General features: G+C 38.1%; 1 protein-coding gene across 1 annotated transcript in view; it reads right to left on the reverse strand.

Annotated features, from left to right (window-relative positions):
• ABCC9 (ATP binding cassette subfamily C member 9) overlaps positions 1-21,430 on the reverse strand; it is a 147,304-nt gene that overhangs the window by 26,261 nt on the left and 99,613 nt on the right. Inside the window, exons 27-32 of the mRNA XM_082849932.1 lie at positions 20,279-20,508; positions 19,299-19,447; positions 19,015-19,084; positions 16,508-16,665; positions 12,449-12,541; positions 1,725-1,827 (exon numbers count right to left, since the gene is read on the reverse strand). Coding sequence (XP_082706058.1) covers positions 1,725-1,827; positions 12,449-12,541; positions 16,508-16,665; positions 19,015-19,084; positions 19,299-19,447; positions 20,279-20,508 — 803 coding nt within the window. The remainder of the gene's footprint in view (positions 1-1,724; positions 1,828-12,448; positions 12,542-16,507; positions 16,666-19,014; positions 19,085-19,298; positions 19,448-20,278; positions 20,509-21,430) is intronic.

The raw sequence follows: 21,430 nt of genomic DNA on the forward strand, positions 1-21,430 counted from the left end.
GTCTGAAGGCTCTAATATCTTGTCTTCTGGCTAGGAGAGCAGAACATATGGTTTGCTTGAAGATTCTTGTTAAACATTTGTCCATTAACCTGACAGTAGGAAGTGCTAAAGAGTAGAAGCAGGAGTCAGGTCAGACACTCACCTCAAGTCCAAAGCAAACACACTTGCCCCTAAAAAACATACTTGATCTTCAACTTCAGGAAAATCAAATACAAAGGTAACTACTGATATTTTCTCCCTGTGATTTTAGGACATTCTTTGATGAAGCTATTTCATCATTAGTTCTGTTATCAGATATGATTTCTTTTCCTTGGAGAAAACAGATTTAAACAAACAAACAGAAGCTTAAAGCAAGGAATTAGGGTCTGGGTAAGATCTAGGAATAATATTTTGGTTCTAAGTCCTAAACACTTCAGCTGCCTTTATGCTAGTTACAGATTATTCAGGAGAATCTGCCCTGCCCCCTCCCAATCCCCACAGCAACCCATAAGAAATTTCCTACCTAAAATTTGTGAAATAGAATTGTGTTATGTTGCTGGATAATTTCTACACAATAACTAATATAGTAGTAGAGAATCTCTGTAAACCATGAGAAATCATGGCAACTACAGCTCACGGGGGATCCAAGATTCCCTACCAATCTGTATCCATCCGTCAACAACTCAGATTTTAATTTGGGCTCCTTCATTTCGACTTTATCAAATTCCCATTACCATCTGCCCTCTCTGGTCCACTGAGTTTTGAAAGAAAGCGTGCATATGGTAGTAGGGGTGATTAATCAGCAGAAGTGAGGTTCTTTCAACCGCATGAGTAAACCTCCTTTTCCTTTTCACAAACTGATAGATAATTATTTTTTTTAAAAAGATGACGGTCAACTCATCATTACTACCAAAGTGTCTTATTCATATTGCAGATTATGCAGACCAGTCTGCAAACAACATCCTCTTCCCTGTGGGACTCGGGTCTCACCTGTCTCCTACTTCATTCATACCCCAACTGGTTGGCTTATTAACCACTTACCAGGGCAGGTACTGTTTCAATTCATTTTTTCATCCAACCATCCAACCATTCAAAAGACATTTGTTGAGTGCACTTGCCAATCAGTGAGCTAGGGGATTTATATTATTATTTTTAATCCTAACACCCCCATGAGGTAACATTCTTACACCTATCTTACAAATGACAAACTGGGACTTGGATAAATTCATTAACTTGCTAGACCGAGTCTGTACAATGTCAAAGCTTGTGCCCATTCTTCTACTTTATAGAGGGCAGAAGAAGGCAACAGATGATTAATCACAATTTTTTACATTTTGGGCTAACATGATCTTCCACGGGCTTAAAAGAGAGAAAGTCGCCACCTCTTCCAGGTCGGTCCAGCTCAGTGGAGTAAATGAGTACATCTGTTCACTTGTCAGATGTGCTCTTTTGAAAAAAAAAACCGAAGTTATACAAATATTTGCTATTCCATTAACTTATATAATCTAGCGACTAATGAACACAAAATGAATTTTTGCATTTGGGGCTATTTGTCTTGCCATTAGCTAAAAACATTATGACAAATTTCACCCGTAACACAAACAATCCTGAGCTATTTTAAAGTTCAGAAAATGCAAAGCGAGTGCTGAATCTCAGTGGAAGCCTAATTTTTACAACTGTCTTCCTCTTTGCATCAGGCCTCTTTTCTGTGTGGTTTCCATTTCAAAATCATGCAATGAACATACCGTTCTGACCTCTAGCCATCTGTTGGCAGCTGAGAGGAATAAGTAGGCAATGTTGTTCGTGTCTGTCAGTTCCAGCATTCGCTGCTTAAATCTGGTTTCATGCCTGCAGAAAACAAAAATATTATGATGTTAGCTACACAACAGGAGAAATAATAAAAAACAGTCACACTTCCTACTACACTATTTACTCAACACGGTGACAAACTGATGGGATGGAATGACTAGTAAATGGACTCCTACTTGCAAATAAAGGCCAGCTGCTACTGCTCTCCTGCACCCTTACTGAGAGATGGTGTGGTGCAGTGTTTCCTTCCTTTCTCAACCCCTGCTATGGAAAGGAATCTTTCCAGTGACAAAGTCCTATTAAAGATTGTTTCATAAATTTCCACATAATGATGGCAGCCATGAAAACAAGGCATGGTCTATGTCGCAAGTGCCCTACAAAAACCAGAAGAAGTTGTACAGATATGCAACATACTCCACCTACTTTTTATTGCATGTGTTTTACTTTTCCACATGGCATGGCTGGAGTTGGGTGGAAGGTACTAGAAGAGACTCAGGGAAGACAGGAAAATATGCATTTGTAACAGGCAAATATATACTTTAAATTTTTTCTTTTTGCTCAGTGTTTCTGGGACTCAAAGAAGGAAAATGAAGTGGCAAGAAGTGGAGGATGGGGGTCCTTGCAAATGACAGATGTCCTTGTGAAGCAAGATACCATATAATCTCAAAGTTTCAAACTATTTGTAAGAATGGTCATTACATGAAAGAAACTCTCGGTGTGTGGCGCTTACAAGGGTCTATGACACATACAGTTTAGATACCGATTCTTGGCCAAATTAAGTTCATTCTAGGGAATTAACATAATCAGACCAAATTCTGTGTAACCTGTGTTATAAAGGAAACTTCTAATAAAAACCTCATCCATTCGAACGCGTGAGCTACTTCTCCAAGAAACTCATGTTACATGGTGATAAATCTTTTCTACGTCGCAAAAATAGCCTCTTTTTATTTTTCAATCATTTTCCCTCAGTAACAGAAACAATGGAAAGCTGGATCAGATAACCAAAATAACTAGTTTGAAGGCTGGAGGAAATGCCAAAGGTTTGTTCAATTTTCTGTGGCCATGGCTTATCTTACACAGACCTCCTGTCTATGTATTATGTTTGCAAGAAGCAGCCAAATTTCATCTGACAGCCCGGTGGTAATTCCTATTTGATAAGAGACTGCTCCAAGTCCCCCCAGATCTTCAAATCAATTTTCACAAGTTTATAATAAGCAATCACTATGTCAAAAATGAAGAAGTCCAGGGTGGGGTGTTCACTTGGCCCGTGAAGCCATCCATACAGGCCAATATAAAGCAGATACTTGATGCTTATCCAATCAATCTGATCATTCCAATATGCCAAACCAGAAAAAATCAGATAATTGAGTCAGACAGCAACATCTGAGCTACACTAATCAAAGGATACAGCCATCAGAGCCAAATAATGACCTCACTTTGAGTTATGTAGCCTTGACCCAAATGCCATGCACAGGAGGACCTGTGCTGAATAGCAACGCACTGGGGTGGGACTAAGCAGACGGAGAAAGAGGACTACCCTGGTGATGACCCTTTTAGAGATGGACAGAGTGAATAATTAAGGTAGGATGACTCATAGGGTTACAGGATTTACGGAGATAGTGGATTTCAGCTGTAAACAGATATAGCCAATTCTGTATTTGCACTGTTAGGTGTCACCCACTCATTCAGAAACATTCATCAAGCACGAGCACTAGGTGAGACATTAGAATATATATGTCCGAATAAGACACGACCTCTGCCCTAGAGGAGCCCATTGTTTAGCGAAGGAAGGAAGCATGGTATGAACAAGTAAGGAAGGCACAACACAGAAGCCAATCCTAACGGCCCTATGCGCAAAATGCTACGTGAACATAAAGGAAGGTGATGATTTGGGCTGATCAGAGGATCAGAATGGTAGGGAATGGGGTGGAGGGTGGGGAAAGATGGATTAAGTAAGTTTCACAAAGGACTAGGAAGATGGTCTGAGTGAGGTTTTAAGAAATGGGCTGAATTTTTCAGGTGAACAACGGGGGACAAAGCAATGGAGGTATCAGAAACAACATGAGCAAAGGAACAGAAGTGAGAAAACTCAACATGTTCAGGGGCTGGAGGAGACAGGGCCTTCTCCCTAGAGGGCTGTGGTGATGGAGAGATTGGGGGTGGAGGTGGGGGGCGTTAGGACCAAAGCCTGTGGACTCCACTTGAGATGAACATCAAACCCTTCACCGTGACAAAGTGCTTTGTCTGGGGCTCTCCTTACTCTTCCTTTAGTTTGGGGATATTGTTGCAAATATACTCTTAAAGAGTTTGTAAATGGAGTTGGCAACAATCTGAAGCAGCAGTGAAAGGGGAGGGGTGGAAATGCAGCGAACATTCTTTCTGTGTGTTTCTATTTGGCAAGAACCCTTCTGTTTTCCTAATGGAAACTTTGACACACTCAGTCTGTATCTTTTCATCCACATCCAGCTCATCTTTTGAACATTCTTAGACCTTTATTCTGTCAGACCACAAAAAAAAAGCAGGAAAGGTCACTGAAATCTCAGTCTAATTTAACTGTGATCCTTTGGTGGTAAACTACTTGAGGGAGTTCACGACTGCCTGTGAGTACACCACGAACCCTGAACGCAGGGGAGGAAAGCAGCCTAATCAGTAAATATGAACTTTCCAAAGCGTTGAGGACTCTGGGGACTCTTACTAGCCTGAAAGAAAGGAAGAAATAGATGGAAAAGAATGTGTTTGATTCTTAACCACAAGTTACCAAATGTAAAGATTCTAGAATTTTTTTCATGGTAGCAAAACTATCCCCACATTGTAAAACTCCCTTTCATTTAAAAGTGCTGATATTGGTGGTACGTTATATTTACTTTAAAAATGAACCGTGGAAGATCTAAATCTGGATGAGTCTGATGCATGTACTGCTACATAAAAGTTGGGTTGTCTTTCGTGTCTTCCGATCATCATTCACGTCTTAGATGTCATGTAATAGTTTGTCTTTCTTACAGCTCTCTAGAATTTTCCTGATGTAAAATTAGAAATAGTCAAGCCAAATTCTGCTCACGTGTCTGGTGAAGAAGGTAAGTGAAAAAACTAAACGTTGACTTTTTTTTTTTTTTTGCGGTACGCAGGCCTCTCACTGTTGTGGCCTCTCCCGTTGCGGAGCACAGGCTCCGGACGCGCAGGCTCAGCGGCCATGGCTCACGGGCCCAGCTGCTCCACGGCATGTGGGATCCTCCCGGACCGGAGCACGAACCCATGTCCCCTGCATCGGCAGGCGGACTCTCAACCACTGCGCCACCAGGGAAGCCCTAAACGTTGACTTTTGATCAAGTTTCTCTTTCATGCTAAATCATCATTTCCTTCAAAATGCTTTATGTGATTCCAGTCCTCAGCACTCTCGGAAAATGACCTGACCTTGTTCTTCACCAAGAAAATAGAGGCTGTTTTCAGTTGAACCCATCAACTCTTCCACCTACCAGCTTGCCTGAATCCAGTCACTGATTATCCCCCACCTGCCATGTTATCCCATCCATTTTCTCTGTGGTATTTATCTCGGTTAGAAACAAAAGGCCATGTCTTTGGAGTCTTTCTATATCCGCAGCAAGAGTAGCAGCTAGCATGTGTTCAAAACTCAAATAACTTAACTTGAAAGGACTTGTTTGGGGAAAAATGTAATTTTTAATATGGTGTACTTATGAGTACCACTGGGCATTGCTGGCTACTATTAGAACATAAATCTTACCTTAATACCTACATTCAAAGTCAATAAATGGTTTTGCCATCTCCAACAAGAGGCACTGCACACTCTGATGGGAAAACACACCACTGTGGAAAGTATAAATGCTTCACAATGAAACCTAGGTAGATATATGTAGAAATTCTGTGATGCATGTTGTAGATGATGGCTGTATCTTTATATTCTACTTTTTGACTCAGTTATATGTATATATATATACATATGTGTAATACAAATATTTCTTAGGTTAGAAAAATCTCTAATTGAAATCAATACAGATCACCACTAACTGCTGAACAATCATCTACAGGAAGACACTGGAACTCACTGAAAGAGATACCTCATATCCAAAGACAAAGGAGAAGCTGCAATGAGACAGTAGGAGGGGCGCAATCACAATAAAATCAAGTGCCGTAACCGCTGGGTGGGTGACTCACAAACTGGAGAACACTTATACCACAGAAGTCCACCCACTGGAGTGAAGGTTCTGAGACCCACATCAGGCCTCCCAACTTGGGGGTCCAGCGGGAGGAAGAATTCCCAGAGAATCAGACTTTGAAGGCCAGCGGGATTTGATTGCAGGACTTTGACAGGACTGGGGGAAACAGCAACTCCACTCTTGGAGGGCACACACAAAGTAGGGTGTGCATCAGGACCCAGGGGAAGGAGCAATGATCCCATAGAAGACTGAACCAGACCTACCAGTTAGTGTTGGAGGGTCTCCTGCAGAGGCAGGGGGTGGCTGTGGCTCAACATGCGGACAAGGACAATGGCAGCAGAAGATCTGGGAAGTACTCCTTGGCATGAGCCCTCCCGGAGTCCGCCATTAGCCCCACCAAAGAGCCTGTAGCCTCCATTGCTGGGTTGCCTCAGGCCAAACAATGAACAGGGGTGGAACTCAGCCCCACCCATCAGCAGACAAACAGATTAAAGTTTTACTGAGCTCTGCCCACCAGAGTAACACCCAGCTCTACGCACCACCAGTCTCTTCCATCAGGAAGCTTGCACAAGCCTCTCAGATAGTCTCATCCACCAGAGGGCAGACAATAGAAGCAAGAAGAACTACAATCCTGCAGTCTGTGGCATGAAAACCACATTCACAGAAAGACAGACAAAATGAAAAGGCAGAGGACTATGTACCAGATGAAGGAACAAGATAAAAACCCAGAGAAACAACTAAATGAAGTGGAGATAGGCAACCTTCCAGAAAAAGAATTCAGAATAATGATAGTGAAGGTGATCCAGGACCTTGGAAAAGAATGGAGGCAAAGATCGAGAAGATGCAAGAAATGTTTAACAAACACCTAGAAGAATTAAAGAACAAACACCTAGAAGAATTAAAGAAGAAACAAACAGAGATGAACAATACAATAAGTGAAATGAAAAATACACTAGAAGGAATCAATAGCAGAATAACTGAGGCAGAAGAACGGATAAGTGACAGACTGGTGGAATTCACTGCTGTGGAGCAAACAATGAAAAGAAATAAAGACAGCCTAAGAGACCTCTGGGACAACATTAAATGCACCAACATTTGCATTATACAGGTCCCAGAAGGAGAAGAGAGAGAGAAAGGACCCGGGAAAATATCTGAAGAGATTATAGTCGAAAACTCCCCTAACATGGGAAAGGAAATAGCCACTCAAGCTCAGGAAGCACAGAGAGTCCCAGGCAGGATAAACCCAAGGAGAAATATGTTGAGACACACAGTAATCAAACTGACAAAAATTAAAGACAAAGAAAAATTATTAAAAGCAACAAAGGAAAAATGACAAATAACATACAAGGGAACTCCCATAAGGTTAACAGCTGATTTTTCTGCAGAAACTCTACAAACCAGAAGGAAGTGGCACAATATATTTAAAGTGATGAAAGGGAAGTACCTACAACCAAGATTACTCTTTCTGGCAAGGATCTCATTCAGATTCAACAGAGAAATCGAAAGCTTTACAGACAAGCAAAAGCCAAGAGAATTCAGCACCACTAAACCAGCTCTACCACAAATACTAAAGGAACTTCTCTAAGTGGGAAACACAAGAGAAGAAAAGGATCTACAAAAACAAAAACAAAACGATTAAGGAAATGGTACTAGGAGCATACATATCGATAATTACCTTAAATGTGAATGGATTAAATGTTCCAACCAAAAGACACAGGCTCACTGAATGGATACAAAAACAAGACCAGTCTATATGTTGTCTACAAGAGACCCACTTCAAACCTAGGGACACATACAGACTGAAAGTGAGGGGATGGAAAAAGATATTCCATGCAAATGGAAATCAAAAGAAAGCTGGAATAGCAATAATCATATCAGATAAAATTAACTTTAAAATAAAGAATGTTACAAGAGACAAGAAAGGACACTACATAATGATCAAGGGATCAATCCAAGAAGAAGATATAACAATTGTAAATATATATGCACCTAACAGAGGAGCACCTCAATACATAAGGCAAATGCTAACTGTTATAAAAGAGGAAATCGACAGTAACACAATAATTGTGGGGGACTTTAACACCTCATTTACACCAATGGACAGATCATCCAAACAGAAAACTAATCAGGAAACACAAGCTTTAAATGACACAACAGACCAGATAGATTTAACTGATATTTATAGGACATTCCATCTGAAAACAGCAGATTACACTACATTTCCTTCTCAAGTGCACATGGAACATTCTCCAGGGTAGATCACAAATTAAGCCTTGGTAAATTTAAGAAAACTGAAAACATATCAAGCATCTTTTCCAACCACAACGCTATGAGATTAGAAATAAATTACAGGGGAAATAAACGTAAAAAACACAAGGAGGTTAAACAATGTGCTACTAAATGACCAAGAGATCACTGAAGAAATCAAAGAGAAAATCAAAAAATACCTAGAAACAAATGACAATGAAAACATGATGATCCAAAACCTATGGGATGCAACAAAAGCAGTTCTAAGCGGGAAGTTTATAGCAATACAATCCTATCTTAAGAAACAAGAAAAATCTCAAATAAACAATCTAACCTTACACCTAAAGGAATTAAAGAAAGAAGAACAAACAAAACCCAAAGTTATCAGAAGGAAAGAAATCATAAAGATCAGACCAGAAATAAATGAAAAACAAATGAAGGAAACAATAACAAAGATCAATAAAACAAAAAGCTGGTTCTTTGAGAAGGTATACAAAATTGATAAACCTTTAGCCAGACAGTGAGAGGACTCAAATCAAAAAAATTACAAAAGGGCTTCCCTGGTGGCACAGTGGTTGAGAGTCCGCCTACCGATGCAGGGGACACGGGTTTGTGCCCCAGTCCGAGCAGATCCCACATGCCGCAGAGCAGCTAGGCCCGGGAGCCATGGTCACTGAGCCTGCAAGTCCGGAGCCTGTGCTCTGCAACGGGAGAGGCCACAACAGTGAGAGGCCTGCGTACCGCAAAAAAAAAAAAAATTACAAAAGAAAAAGGAGAAGTTACAATGGACACTGCAGAAATACAAAGCATCATAAGAAACTACTACAAGTAACTCTATCTGTGCCAATAAAATGAACAACCTGGAAGAAAAGGACAAATTCTTAGAAAGGTATAACCTTCCAAGACTGAACCAGGAAGAAATAGAAAATATGAACAGACCGATCACAAGTAATGAAATTGAAACTGTGATTAAAAATCTTCCAACAAACAAGTCCAGGACCAGATGGCTTCACAGGTGAATTCTATCAAACATTTAGAAAAGAGCTAACATCCATCCTTCTCAAGCTCTTCCAAAAAAGTGCAGAGGAAGGAACACTCCCAAACTCTTTCTATGAGGCCACCATCACCCAGATACCAAAACCAGACAAAGATACTACAAAAAAACAAAATTATAGACTAATATCACTGATGAATATAGATGCAAAAACCCTCAACAAAATACTAGCAAACAGAATCCAACAACACATTAAAAGGATCATACACCATGATCAAGTGTGATCTATCCCAGGGGTGCAAGTCTTCTTCAATATATGCAAATCAGTCAATGTGATACACCATATTAACAACCGAAGAAGAAAAACTATATGATCATCTCAATAGATGCAGAAAAAGCTTTTGACAAAATTCAACACCCATTTATGATAAAAACTCTCCAGAAAGTGTGCATAGAGGGAACCTATCTCAACATAATAAAGGCCATATACCACAAACGCACAGCAAACATCATCCTCAATGGTGAAAAACTGAAAGCATTTCCTCTAAGATCAGGAACAAGACAAAGATGTCCACTCTTGCCACTATTATTCAACATAGTTTTGGAAGTCCTAGCCATGGCAATCAGAGAAGAAAAAGAAATAAAAGGAATCCAAATTGGAAAAGAAGAAGTAAAATTGTCATTGTTTGCAGATGACATGATACTATACATACAGAATCCTAAAGATGCTACCATAAAACTACTAGAGCTAATCAATGAAACTGGTAAAGTTGCAGGATACAATATTAATGCACAGAAATCTCTTTCATTCTTATACACCAACAATGAAACATCAGAAAGAGAAATTAAGGAAGCATTCCCATTTGCCATTGCAACAAAAAGAATAAAATACCTAGGAATAAACCTACCCAAGGAGGTAAAAGACCTGTACTCAGAAAACTATAAGACACTGATGAAAGAAATCAAAGATGACACAAACAGATGGAGAGATACACCATGTTCTTGATGAAAATGACTATACTACCCAAAGCAATCTACAGATTCAATGCAATCCCTATCAAATTACCAATGGCATTTTTTACAGAACTAGAACAAAAAATCTTAAAATTTGTATGGAGACACAAAAGACAATGAAGAGCCAAAGCTATCTTGAGGGAAAAAAATGGAGCTGGAGGAATCAGACTGCCTGACTTCAGACTATACTACAAAGCTACAGTAATCGAGACAATATGGTGCTGGCACAAAAACAGAAATATGGATCAATGGAACAGGATAGAAAACCCAGAGATAAACCCATGCACCTATGGTCAACTAATCTATGACGAAGGAGGCAAGGATATACAATGGAGAAAAGACAGTCTCTTCAATAAGTGGTGCTGAGAAAACTGGACAGCTACATGTAGAAGAATGAAATTAGAACTCTCCCTAACACTATACACAAAAATAAACTCAAAATGGATTATGGACCTAAATGTAATACCAGACACTATAAAACCGTTAGAGGAAAACATAGGAAGAACACTCTGACATAAATCACAGTAACATCTTTTTTGACCCACCTCTTAGAGTAATGGAAATAAAAACAAAAATAAACAAATGGGACCTAATGGAACTTAAAAGCTTTTGCACAGGAAAGGAAACCATAAACAAGACGAAAAGACAACCCTCAGAATAGGAGAAAATATTTGCAGATGAATCAATGGACAAAGGATTAATCTGCAAATATATAAACAACTCATGTAGCTCAACATTAAAAAAACAAACCCAATCAAAAAATGGGCAGAAGACCTATATAGACATTTCTCTAAAGAAGACATACAGATGGCCAAGAGGCACATGAAAAGATGCTCAACATCACTTATCATTAGAGAAATGCAAATCAAAACTACAGTGAGGTATTCCCTCACACTGGTTAGAATGGGCATCATCAGGAAATCTACAAACAACAAATGCTGGAGAGGGTGTGGAGAAAAGGGAACCCTCTTGCACTGTTGGTGGGAATGTAAATTGATACAGCCACTATGGAGAACAGTATGGAGATTCCTTAAAAAACTAAAAATAGAACTACCATATGACCCAGCAATCCCACTCCTGGGCATATACCCTGAGAAAACCATAATTCAAAAAGAGTCATGTTCCACAGTGTTCACTGCAGCACTATTTACAATAGCCAGGTCACGGAAGTACCTAAATGACCATCGACAGACGAATGGATAAAGAAGATGAGGTATATATATACAATGGAATACTACTCAGACATAAAAAAGAATGAAATTGGGTCATTTGTAGGTACGTGGATGGATCTAGAGACTGTCATACAGAGTGAAGTAAGTCAGAAAGAGAAAAACAAATATCATACATTAACGCATATATGTGGAATCTAGAAAAATGATACAGATGAACTGGTTTGCATGGCAGAAATAGAGACACAGATGTAGAGAACAAATGTATGGACACCAAGGGGGGAAAGCGGGGCGGGGGGTGGTGGGATGAACTGGGAGATTGGGGTTGACATACATACACTAATATGTATAAAGTGGATAACTAATAAGACCTGCTGTATAAAAAATTAATTAATTTAAAAACAGAAATCAATACATGTTTGCATTTAGCACTGCAGAAATATATAATACTTTAAGATGTTGATTTTCTAGAGTAAATGAAACATTCAATGATGCCACCTTCTTTTCTGATTTTACCTGAACAGGGAAAAGAGGGTCGGGTAATTCTTCCTGTATTAAGCAGACACTCTTGATGAAAAGCTTGGGATATTACTCTATTTACCAACATTCAAGAAAACTGATTAAATCCTAAAATAACTTTGGTGTAATAATATTTCTTTTATTATTATTATTAATACATTTATTTTAACTTCTATGTTGGGTGTTTTTCTGCTAACCACTGTGGTTAATGCCTTACATGCATTATATCATTAGTCCAACAAGCCTAAGAAGCGAAACTGATTTCCCCATTTCAGAGATGAGGCTAGGGAATTTAAAAGCCTGGTCTAAACCCCACAGCTAGTATCCTTCCAACATGATGCTTAATTCTTTCTTTATTCTTATTAAAATTTCAAAAGATTAAACTCTGTGATCATTTACTGCCACGTTTTTCTTACTACTAGTTTAAAACACGGCCACACACACAGTGGGCATCCAAAAATGGGAGCAATGATCAGTTATATGTAGGTAAATATTTGTTGATGATGTAACTGCCTAATCAACAAAAGGAAAACATGTTTACTCACCTAAATGCCCGAATAGTGGTGAGTCCTTCAGCAGTTTCTGAGAAGTGGCAAAGCAGAGGGAGCTGGGTAGTATCATCAAGTTCCTGGAGATCCCTAGGACAGAGACAAGTGCAAAAATAAACCTTACACTTCTTCAGACTCATAGACTACTGCATTCATTCTAAATTAAGGTTATTATTTGTCATCGCAGCTATTTTCCTCTAGCACTCAATTAACAAGAACTTCAACAGCTTACAATCTAAAGAGGAAGGGAAAGATAAGTACGTATAATAAATACAGGTCCAGGCTGAATATTATGTGTTGTACAAAAATATCAGCTTTGTATCACAGCTAAAGTAAACTGTTATGGGGACACAGAGGAATAAGCCATTAATTTATATGTAGGAGATGGGAAATATTTTCTTTGAGCAGGTGGAGATTTAGGCCAAATCTTAAGCATGCGGAGGGCTTCAACCAAACAGACAAGAAGAAATGCATTCCAGCTGAGGGAACAAACAAGAGCAAGCACAGAAGACTAAATAACTGGCAAGTTCAATCTGGCTGGTGCCAGAATCCTTTGTGTTGTAGTGGGAAGAGGCTGGAAAAACAATGGGCAGGGCTAGACTGTAGAAGATCCTGGATGGTCTGGGAGAAAACACTGAGGACTAGAAATAAAATGATCAGAGCTGGGTTAAAGCAACGTAACTTGGGAGACAGTGTAAAGGATGGAAGAGAATCAGCGAGTAAAGATAGTCTATGTAAGAAATTTTTTTAAAAGTTCTTAATTATTGTGATGTGGGTGAAATTTAAAATAAGGGGAGATTGTGAGATCGCCTGCTAGAAGTAGCTTTCTAAACTGCTACAGTCAACTTGTAGCAGAGTGAATAAGAGAGGAGAGCCACACAGATATAGAAAACAAACCTACGGTTTCCAAAGGGGATGGGGGGAGAGATAAATTAGGAGTTTGGGATTAACATATACACACTACCATATATAAAGTAGGCAAACAACAAGAACCTACTGTACAGCACAGGGAACTATACTTAATATCTGGTAATAACCTATAATGGAAAGTAATCTGAAAAAGAATATAAATATGTGTGTGTGTGTGTGTGTGTATAACTGAATCACTTTGCTGTACACCTGAAACTAATACAACATTGTAAATTAACTATCCTTCAATTAAAAAATAAACTAAAATGAAAAAAGAGAGGAGAGTCCAATATGACTTGGTAATTACTCAGCAGCCTTGGAAAATGACAGTACTATTTACCAGGATGGGGGACAGAGAATAAAGATATTTGAAGAAACAGGTAACGAGTTTGGCTTCTGCCACAATGAAACTGAATCCCTGCCTAAATGGAACTTGTATTCACTGGTCCTCCGAGTGTAAATATATATTTACAGGTATATAAAGCACTCAATGAATGTCTGGTGGACAAATGCCTGAGTAGGACCCTTTCCATAAAGATGCACACTCATGATAACTTTTTAAATCACATAAGCTAGCGTTTCTAGAAAATAGGCTAAGATTTATATCACACATTTCAAAACATGCCTGTTTTTTTCTTTTCAGGCTTTTTTCTGTCTTTCTCGGGGTCTTTGGGGTCGAGGGAATGAGAGTAGCAGTGCTAACATTCACCTTCCAGAGTCAAGGGAACCGAGTACACTGTTAACGTAATCTTCAACTGTTAGTTACATAATCTTAGGCTATTCTGGGTTGCCTGGGTCATCCCACAACCAAACGCAAAGTCTTTTTTTTTTAAGTTTCTAAAATGGATTTACTCACTACAGAAACTGCAATGAGGGGAGGGAAAGGGGGGGAGGAGGAGGATGAATATGAAGGAATGTAAAGAGTCTGCTATTTTTAAACAGAAAAGTGACTATTTGTAAATTTGACACCAGTAACAGGTGGTCACTACATTGAGGTTTGTCATGAAAGGGAAAAAATGAGGAAGGAGGAAACTCTGCTTATAGGACTGTATTTTATGGAACCAAAAAGGTGAGGGTACAGCTTGATCATGTATTCTTGTAAGCAGGAAATGTTTACTTACAGAGCTAACCACACATAAGGTCTTTGATTTTAGATATTCAAAATTTCATGGCATGTCCTGTAGCTAGTGCCCCACCTTCATTCCCTTTGGTGTTTACAAAATAGTCTGTTAGGGCTTCCCTGGTGGTGCAGTGGTTGAGAGTCCACCTGGCCTGCCGAGGCAGGGGACACGGGTTTGTGCCCCAGTCCGGGAAGATCCAACATGCCGCGGAGCGGCTGGGCCCGTGAGCCATGGCCGCTGGGCCTGCGTGTCCAGAGCCTGTGCTCCGCAATGGGAGAGGCCACAATAGTCAGAGGCCCGCGTACCGCAAAAAAAAAAAAAAATTGTTAAACTGACTGAGCTTTCCAGCATGGGTGAGTCTTGCAGAACCTCAACATCTAGAAGTGACTTTTTGTCTGTGAGATTTAGTATCACGTGGTCCTATTTGCGAACTTTCATAGAATTTCAAAGAAGAATGGCTTATAATCCATTATCAATGTTCATCCTTTAAAAATAATTCATCCCCTGCATATTTTAACTATCAATGTTAACAGATTATTCTTACTTATAATGAACAGAATTCACAATTCAAATTTGTAATGAACTAAGAATATTTGCCTGGCTTTTGCACTCAATTTGTGTTGCCCAGGAGTGAAAACAGGCCCAAATGAGTATGAGACTGAAGTAAACCATGACGGTTGAATATCAGTGGTGAGAAGGCACAGTGAGATTTGGAAACAGCCAGCAGAAATGAAGTATCTGAACTTTTCTGCCCCTCCAGCAAGCAGCCTCAACAATAATACCAGAAAACAAAACGGAACAATAATACCAGAAGAAATGAAAGAGCGAATTTGATGGCTAGCCTCTTCCTTTTGGTCTGAACTTGCTACAGCAAAGGGAAGAGGCTAGGGATGAAAACGCATCCCTAGATTTAACATAGCATTTGATTTAACATAACATTTGAAGGATCCTAATTCACAGCCCTGAGGGAGAAACAACTATATATATATTTTTAAATTAAGAAATGTTGCAGATATATCCAGAGGTTCCCAACAATAATCTTGCCTTTTCTTGTTACCTGATTTTTTTCATTTTCCCTGCACTCAAGTCCTATTAAATCTTTTCATTTTACTGAATAAACTCAATACCTGCTTTCCTATTCCAGCACTTGATCCACATATAAGGGTTACCTTATTTATTTTTTATCTTCCCAAGAGACTGTAAGTTTCTTGAGAATCGTTCCTTGCCATGTTGATCTCTTGCTCTGCCACATGGCTTACACAGTTATTTACAACACACAATGCTTGATAAGTGTTTGCTGAAATAAAGTGATTACTGCGATAATATAAAATTTACTGTATTATTTAAAGCATGGACTTCAAAGTTAAATTGGAAATTTCAAAACAACTGGTACTATATTTCACTTAATTTTTCAACATCTCAGCAAATAACAAATCTTATATTAACAGAAGAATTTACAATCCATGGCTATCTTTTATTTATTTGGCTGGATATTCAAGGGCGTGTTAAATGATCCAATCTAAAAATTTCCAACCTCTTAAAGTTACAGCACTCCTACCAGACATTCAAGATTCTCCACTTTTATAGTTATCACTCTGATTTATCTCTTTAACCTCTTTTTACTTCTACTAATCTTTTATGGAGTGCATTTTACTCATTTGAAAATATTTTACTTTTTTTCCTCCCCACTTGTGGAATATAACAATATTAAATCACTTATCCTTTGGGACTATATTTGATTTCATAAGTTTTCTGTCAATGCCATGTTCAGAAAAAGTACCATGGAATGAAAAATTGGGCTCAATCCACTTGTTAATATAAATCCAGAACTATGTAAGGCTTAGATAACCAATTACAGAAACAAAATATCTCTTCAAATGAAACATAGTATCAGGATAGGTTTCATCTAGTTAAATTAGATTTCATTTCCAAATTCCATACCTTATCTTGAAAAATGTTACAGCCAATCTGGATCACAATCAAATACATGGGCTTTTGAAGATGAATAGTGCATTATTTTACTTACTTAGAGGCCACTCGGAAGTATTTCTGGATAAAATAAAAGGCGACCCCAAGAGGCACAAGTGCAACCAGGAACACAGGGGTAGCATAAGAAATCATGCCAATGGCAGACACGCAGAGCAGTGTTGAGCGAGTTAGAGATTCCAAAGTTGGAGGGATATGCTGTTAAAAAGGTGGTTTGAAAGGAAAATGTTTTAGCTCAAATAAAACATTGGTTTTAAGGCAACAAATCATTAATTTATTTTTATTTTTTATAAATTTATTTATTTTATTTATTTATTTTTGGCTGCATTGGGTCTTCGCTGCCACACTCAGGCCCTCTCTTGTTGCGGCGAGCGGGGGCCACTCTTTGTTGCGGTGCGCGGGCTTGCAATGGCTTCTCTTGCTGTGGAGCATGGGCTCCAGGCACGCGGGCTCAGTAGCTGTGGCTCACGGGCTCTAGGGCGCAGGCTCAGCAGTTTGGCACACGGGCCTAGTTGCTCTGCAGCATGTGGGATCCTCCCCGACCAGGGTTCAAACCCGTGTCCCCTGCATTGGCAGGTGGATTCCTAACCACTGTGCCACCAGGGAAGCCCTCAAATCATGAATTTTATATTAACATAGTTATATAATTAGTTCCAAAAGTAGTATACAAACATTTTCATTATAAGCAATTCATCACTCCTTCAACTTCACTCACTTCCCATTGTTTATCCATAACCTATCTACTTATCTTTGGTCAGTTATTTACCTATCTACCTATTTATCTTGTGGGATTTTATACAAATAGCACTATACTCTAAACCTTATTTGTCCATTTGCACTGAACAAGATGGATTGTAAACCTTCCCATGCCGCTATATACAAATCTATTTCTTTTTAACAGCTGCATAGCATTAAAAAACGTATTTAGCTATTCCTCTATTAATTTAATTTAATGCTTGCTCATATTCTTTGCACATTTTTCATTGGCTTGTTTATCTTCCTTATTGATTTTTAGATGCCCTTTATGTATCATCGATGTTTATCCTATTTCCTTACATAGGTTGCCAGTTTTTCTCCCAATGAATCTATTACATTTTAAATACGTCTCTGATGCTTTTGGCTCAATAGAAGTTTAAAATTTTAGAGTCATTTCTGTTGGCCTTTTCTCTTATTGTTTCTGAGTTTTGTGTCTTACTTATAAAGACCTTTCCCACCCAAAATTCTAAAACTACTCTCCTACATTTTATTTTATAGTTTTGTTTTTAGATGGCCCTCTTTATTACATGTGAATTTGCTTTGTATTTTATAGGTAGTTAATTGTCCCAACACCCTTTACTGAAAAAATATTCCTTTTCTTACTGATTCAAGATATACTGGTGTCTTTGAGTTTTCCACTTTGTTCTTTTGATCTGCTTGTTTTCTGTGATCATCAGAGTGTTTTAATTTTATAGTATTTTTTAGGTATCTGATAGGGAAATTGTATATATATATATATGATTTTTATGATTTTCAGATTGTTGGATCACTTTTCTTCATATTATGCTTATTTTTCTTTTCATAGTTTTTGTTGTTATTATAAGTGAACTTTATTTTTCACATAATTTTTAATTGGTGTAGAGAAAGTTACTGAGTTTTATATCATATGTAGATATTCTGCTTAACTTTCTAGTTGGTTCTTTATTGTACTGACTGTTTCGGACTCTCTAGGTAGCAAGAGCATCATCTTCCAAATAAGGAGTGTTCTGTCTCTTCTTTTCCAACATGTATTTCTTAGGAAGTGTTTTAGGTGTAGCATGACCTGACACCAATATTGTGAAAACATCAAAATTTTTCAGCATACATTTTAGTCAGCTGCATGCACCATTCTTTTACTAAATTGATGGTAATTTAGGTGTTCTTAAGGCCACTCTAGAAAATCAGAAAAGGAAAGGGCTGGATTTGCCAAGTCTTTGCTCAGTCACCCTAAGGAGTCAGTTCATGAGGTGATCCAATTTCAGAGTTTGAGGTCTTTAACTTCAGGACAAACTTCTAGAGCCTAAGGACCTAAGACTAAACTGGGCATCCTTGAAATATTCCTTAAGATATCACACCATCTAAAGTTTCTCTCATTCAAGAGCCAATCTAACAAAAGTAAAGGACATCTAAGACAGCTCGGTATTCCATTCTTTACTTCTGGGAGACACTCTGTGTTAATACTAAGCTTTAAGAACTTTACAACACCTCCACTGCGAATGGTGATACAACATTGATCAAAATCACTTCTTTTTACATAAAAAATTTTAATGTTCATTCCTTGCTATTTCTCTTTATTTCACGCTGATTCTCTAAGTATCCTCTTCCACATGCATAAATTTTTTTGAATTAAGGTTTTCCTTTAAGATTTTATTCCAGAAATCATTTATGCATATATGTAATATTGATATGAATGCTTTCATTTAAGTTTTAGAAATCCTCTATTGTTAACAGGAATCATGATTTATCTTAAAATGTTATTTAGCTTACACTGAGAAATTTAATTTTGAACTTGGAAGTAACTCGGGCACTCACCTGATCAATGATATTTGTATCAGCTGAAAAGCGATTGAGAATCAGTCCCAGTGGTGTGGTATCAAAGAATCTAGGGAATGAACAAATTGGAATGTATAATACTAAATTATCTGGAACCTAAACACTGCTAACAGTCATTCTGGGGTCATAAACGTGAGAAGATCCCTATTGATCTGTTGAAGGACTGAATAAATTCTTTAAAATTTCACATTTCACTTCAATTTAAAAATGCATGTTTTTATGATTTTCTGTGTGGGAGTAAAGTAAATAACTACTTTTTTTACCTTATTGGTCCAAGAATGATCTTATTGAGGAGATTGTGGTGAAGATTTTTGGCAGCTGTGACACCCATCCATTCCACAGTGAGAGATGTAACAAGGCAGAGGAAAATACCTGCTCCACAAAGTATGCTAAATCCAGCCACATAGTAGGTCTAAAAAGCAGCCAACACAAGAAAGCACATAAGAAATTATCAACCGACACCCAACATCAAAGTCTGGCAATATCAACTTCATTTTCTTGCATCAATTTAGACAGTGGAAGGAGTGTAGTTCTTGGAGACTCCTTCACCTTCCTTTAAGGTTTGCCTAAGGGCAGATGAAGCCTTAGAGTCTGTTTTCTGGTTTGAAATATTCTTGACGTTTTACATCACAAAGCTCATTCTTGCTATCCCTAATCTCAGAATGGCCAGCTAATTCACTGGTTAAAATCAAATACCATCAGAACAACAACAGAAGCCCAGTGTGTATATTACGCATAAACCCATATATCACGTGTATAACTCCCTTGAATCCAAATCCAAGCATTATCTTTAAATGCTTCTTATGATATATTTCAGATCCTGCTCTAATTAACTTATTGAATCATTACAAAAGTCCTGTGACAGACATGGACAACAAACCTGTGGTTGCCAAGGGGGAGGAGGGTGGGGTAGGTATGGATTGGGATTTGGGGATTAGCAGATGCAAACTATTATATAGAGAATAGATAAACAACAAGGTCCTACTGTATAGCACAGGGAACTATATTTATTATCCTGTGATAAACCATAATGGAAAAAAAAATGAAAAAGAATATACATATATATATACAACGGAATCACTTTGCTGTACAGCAGAAATGAACACATTGTAAATCAACTATACTTCAATAAAATAAGTTAAAAACAAAACAAAGAAACACCACAAAATTCCTGTGATGTATAGAGTATTCGTATCTAACTAGATAAAAGGGTATCACTGTTAATCTCAACATTTCACTGTACCTGATCAGCTTTTCCAGTATTGTTTATACTGTACTCTGAGGTCCATGTGGCCAGCCAGTAGTCTATAGCTACAATGACGGAATGCTTCAAAAGCTTAGAGAAAATCATCAGGAAGAGCAAGAAGAATCCTCCAGAGGTGAGGTACCGCCAACAGGTCTTCCATGGCATTTTAGTCCTCAGCCTCATTACCGTGGACATGTTATCATCCTCATCTTCCTCCTCCTCTTCCTCTGCATACAAAACACTTTTTAAATCTTCTGACAGGCAATGGGAAGATGGAATTTGTATTATCCACCCTCTACACACAAACCTCCATCAAATTCACAGAAATACAAATATTAGTCTTAGAAATTTAAAATGCTTTTAGCAGGGAAAAACTTCATTTAAAAAATAGATGAGTGCCCATCGACAGATGAATGGATAAAGAAGATGCGGTGTATATATACAATGCAATAATTCTCAGCCATGAAAAAGATGAAATGTTGCCGTATGTGACAACATGGATGGATCTTGATGAGGGTATTATGCTAAGTGAAACAAGTCAGACAGATAAAGACAAATACTGTACAATTTCACTCATACGTATAATTTTAAAAAGAACCAAAAAACCCAAAATAAATGAACAACTCAAACCACACAAAAACACATGGATACAGAGAACAGAGTAGTGGTTACCAGGAGAGAAAGGGGCAGGGGAGGGGGATGGAATGGGTAAAGGGGATCAACTGTTTTGGTGGTGAGCATGCTGTAGGGTCTATAGAAGTAGAAATATAATGTTGTACACATGAAACTTACATAACGTTATAAACCAATGTCACCTCAATAAAAAATAAGTTAAAAAATACTTGAAAATGAATAAATAAAGGAAAGAATGAGTGAATGGAAAGATAAACGTAAAATCTATGTCTGGATGAGTTAATTTGCTGATTTATTACACATCAAACTAACTAGAAATATAGACTAGAAGTTCACTAAGTTATTGAAGGAATGGTGTTGCCAAAAACACTACATGACAGGCCTGCAAATATTTATAATTTTTTGAACTTTGCATTTCTGAATTTGTAAAACTGCACCAGGAGGAGACAGTCTCTGAAATTTGTGCATAGCTCAAGAGGGAATAATCCATTATCTCTATGGCTAGTTTTAAATGTG

This window comes from Leucopleurus acutus (genome assembly GCF_964270905.1).
Source record: "Leucopleurus acutus genome assembly, chromosome: 11".
NCBI classification, from domain to species: Eukaryota; Metazoa; Chordata; class Mammalia; order Artiodactyla; family Delphinidae; genus Leucopleurus; species Leucopleurus acutus.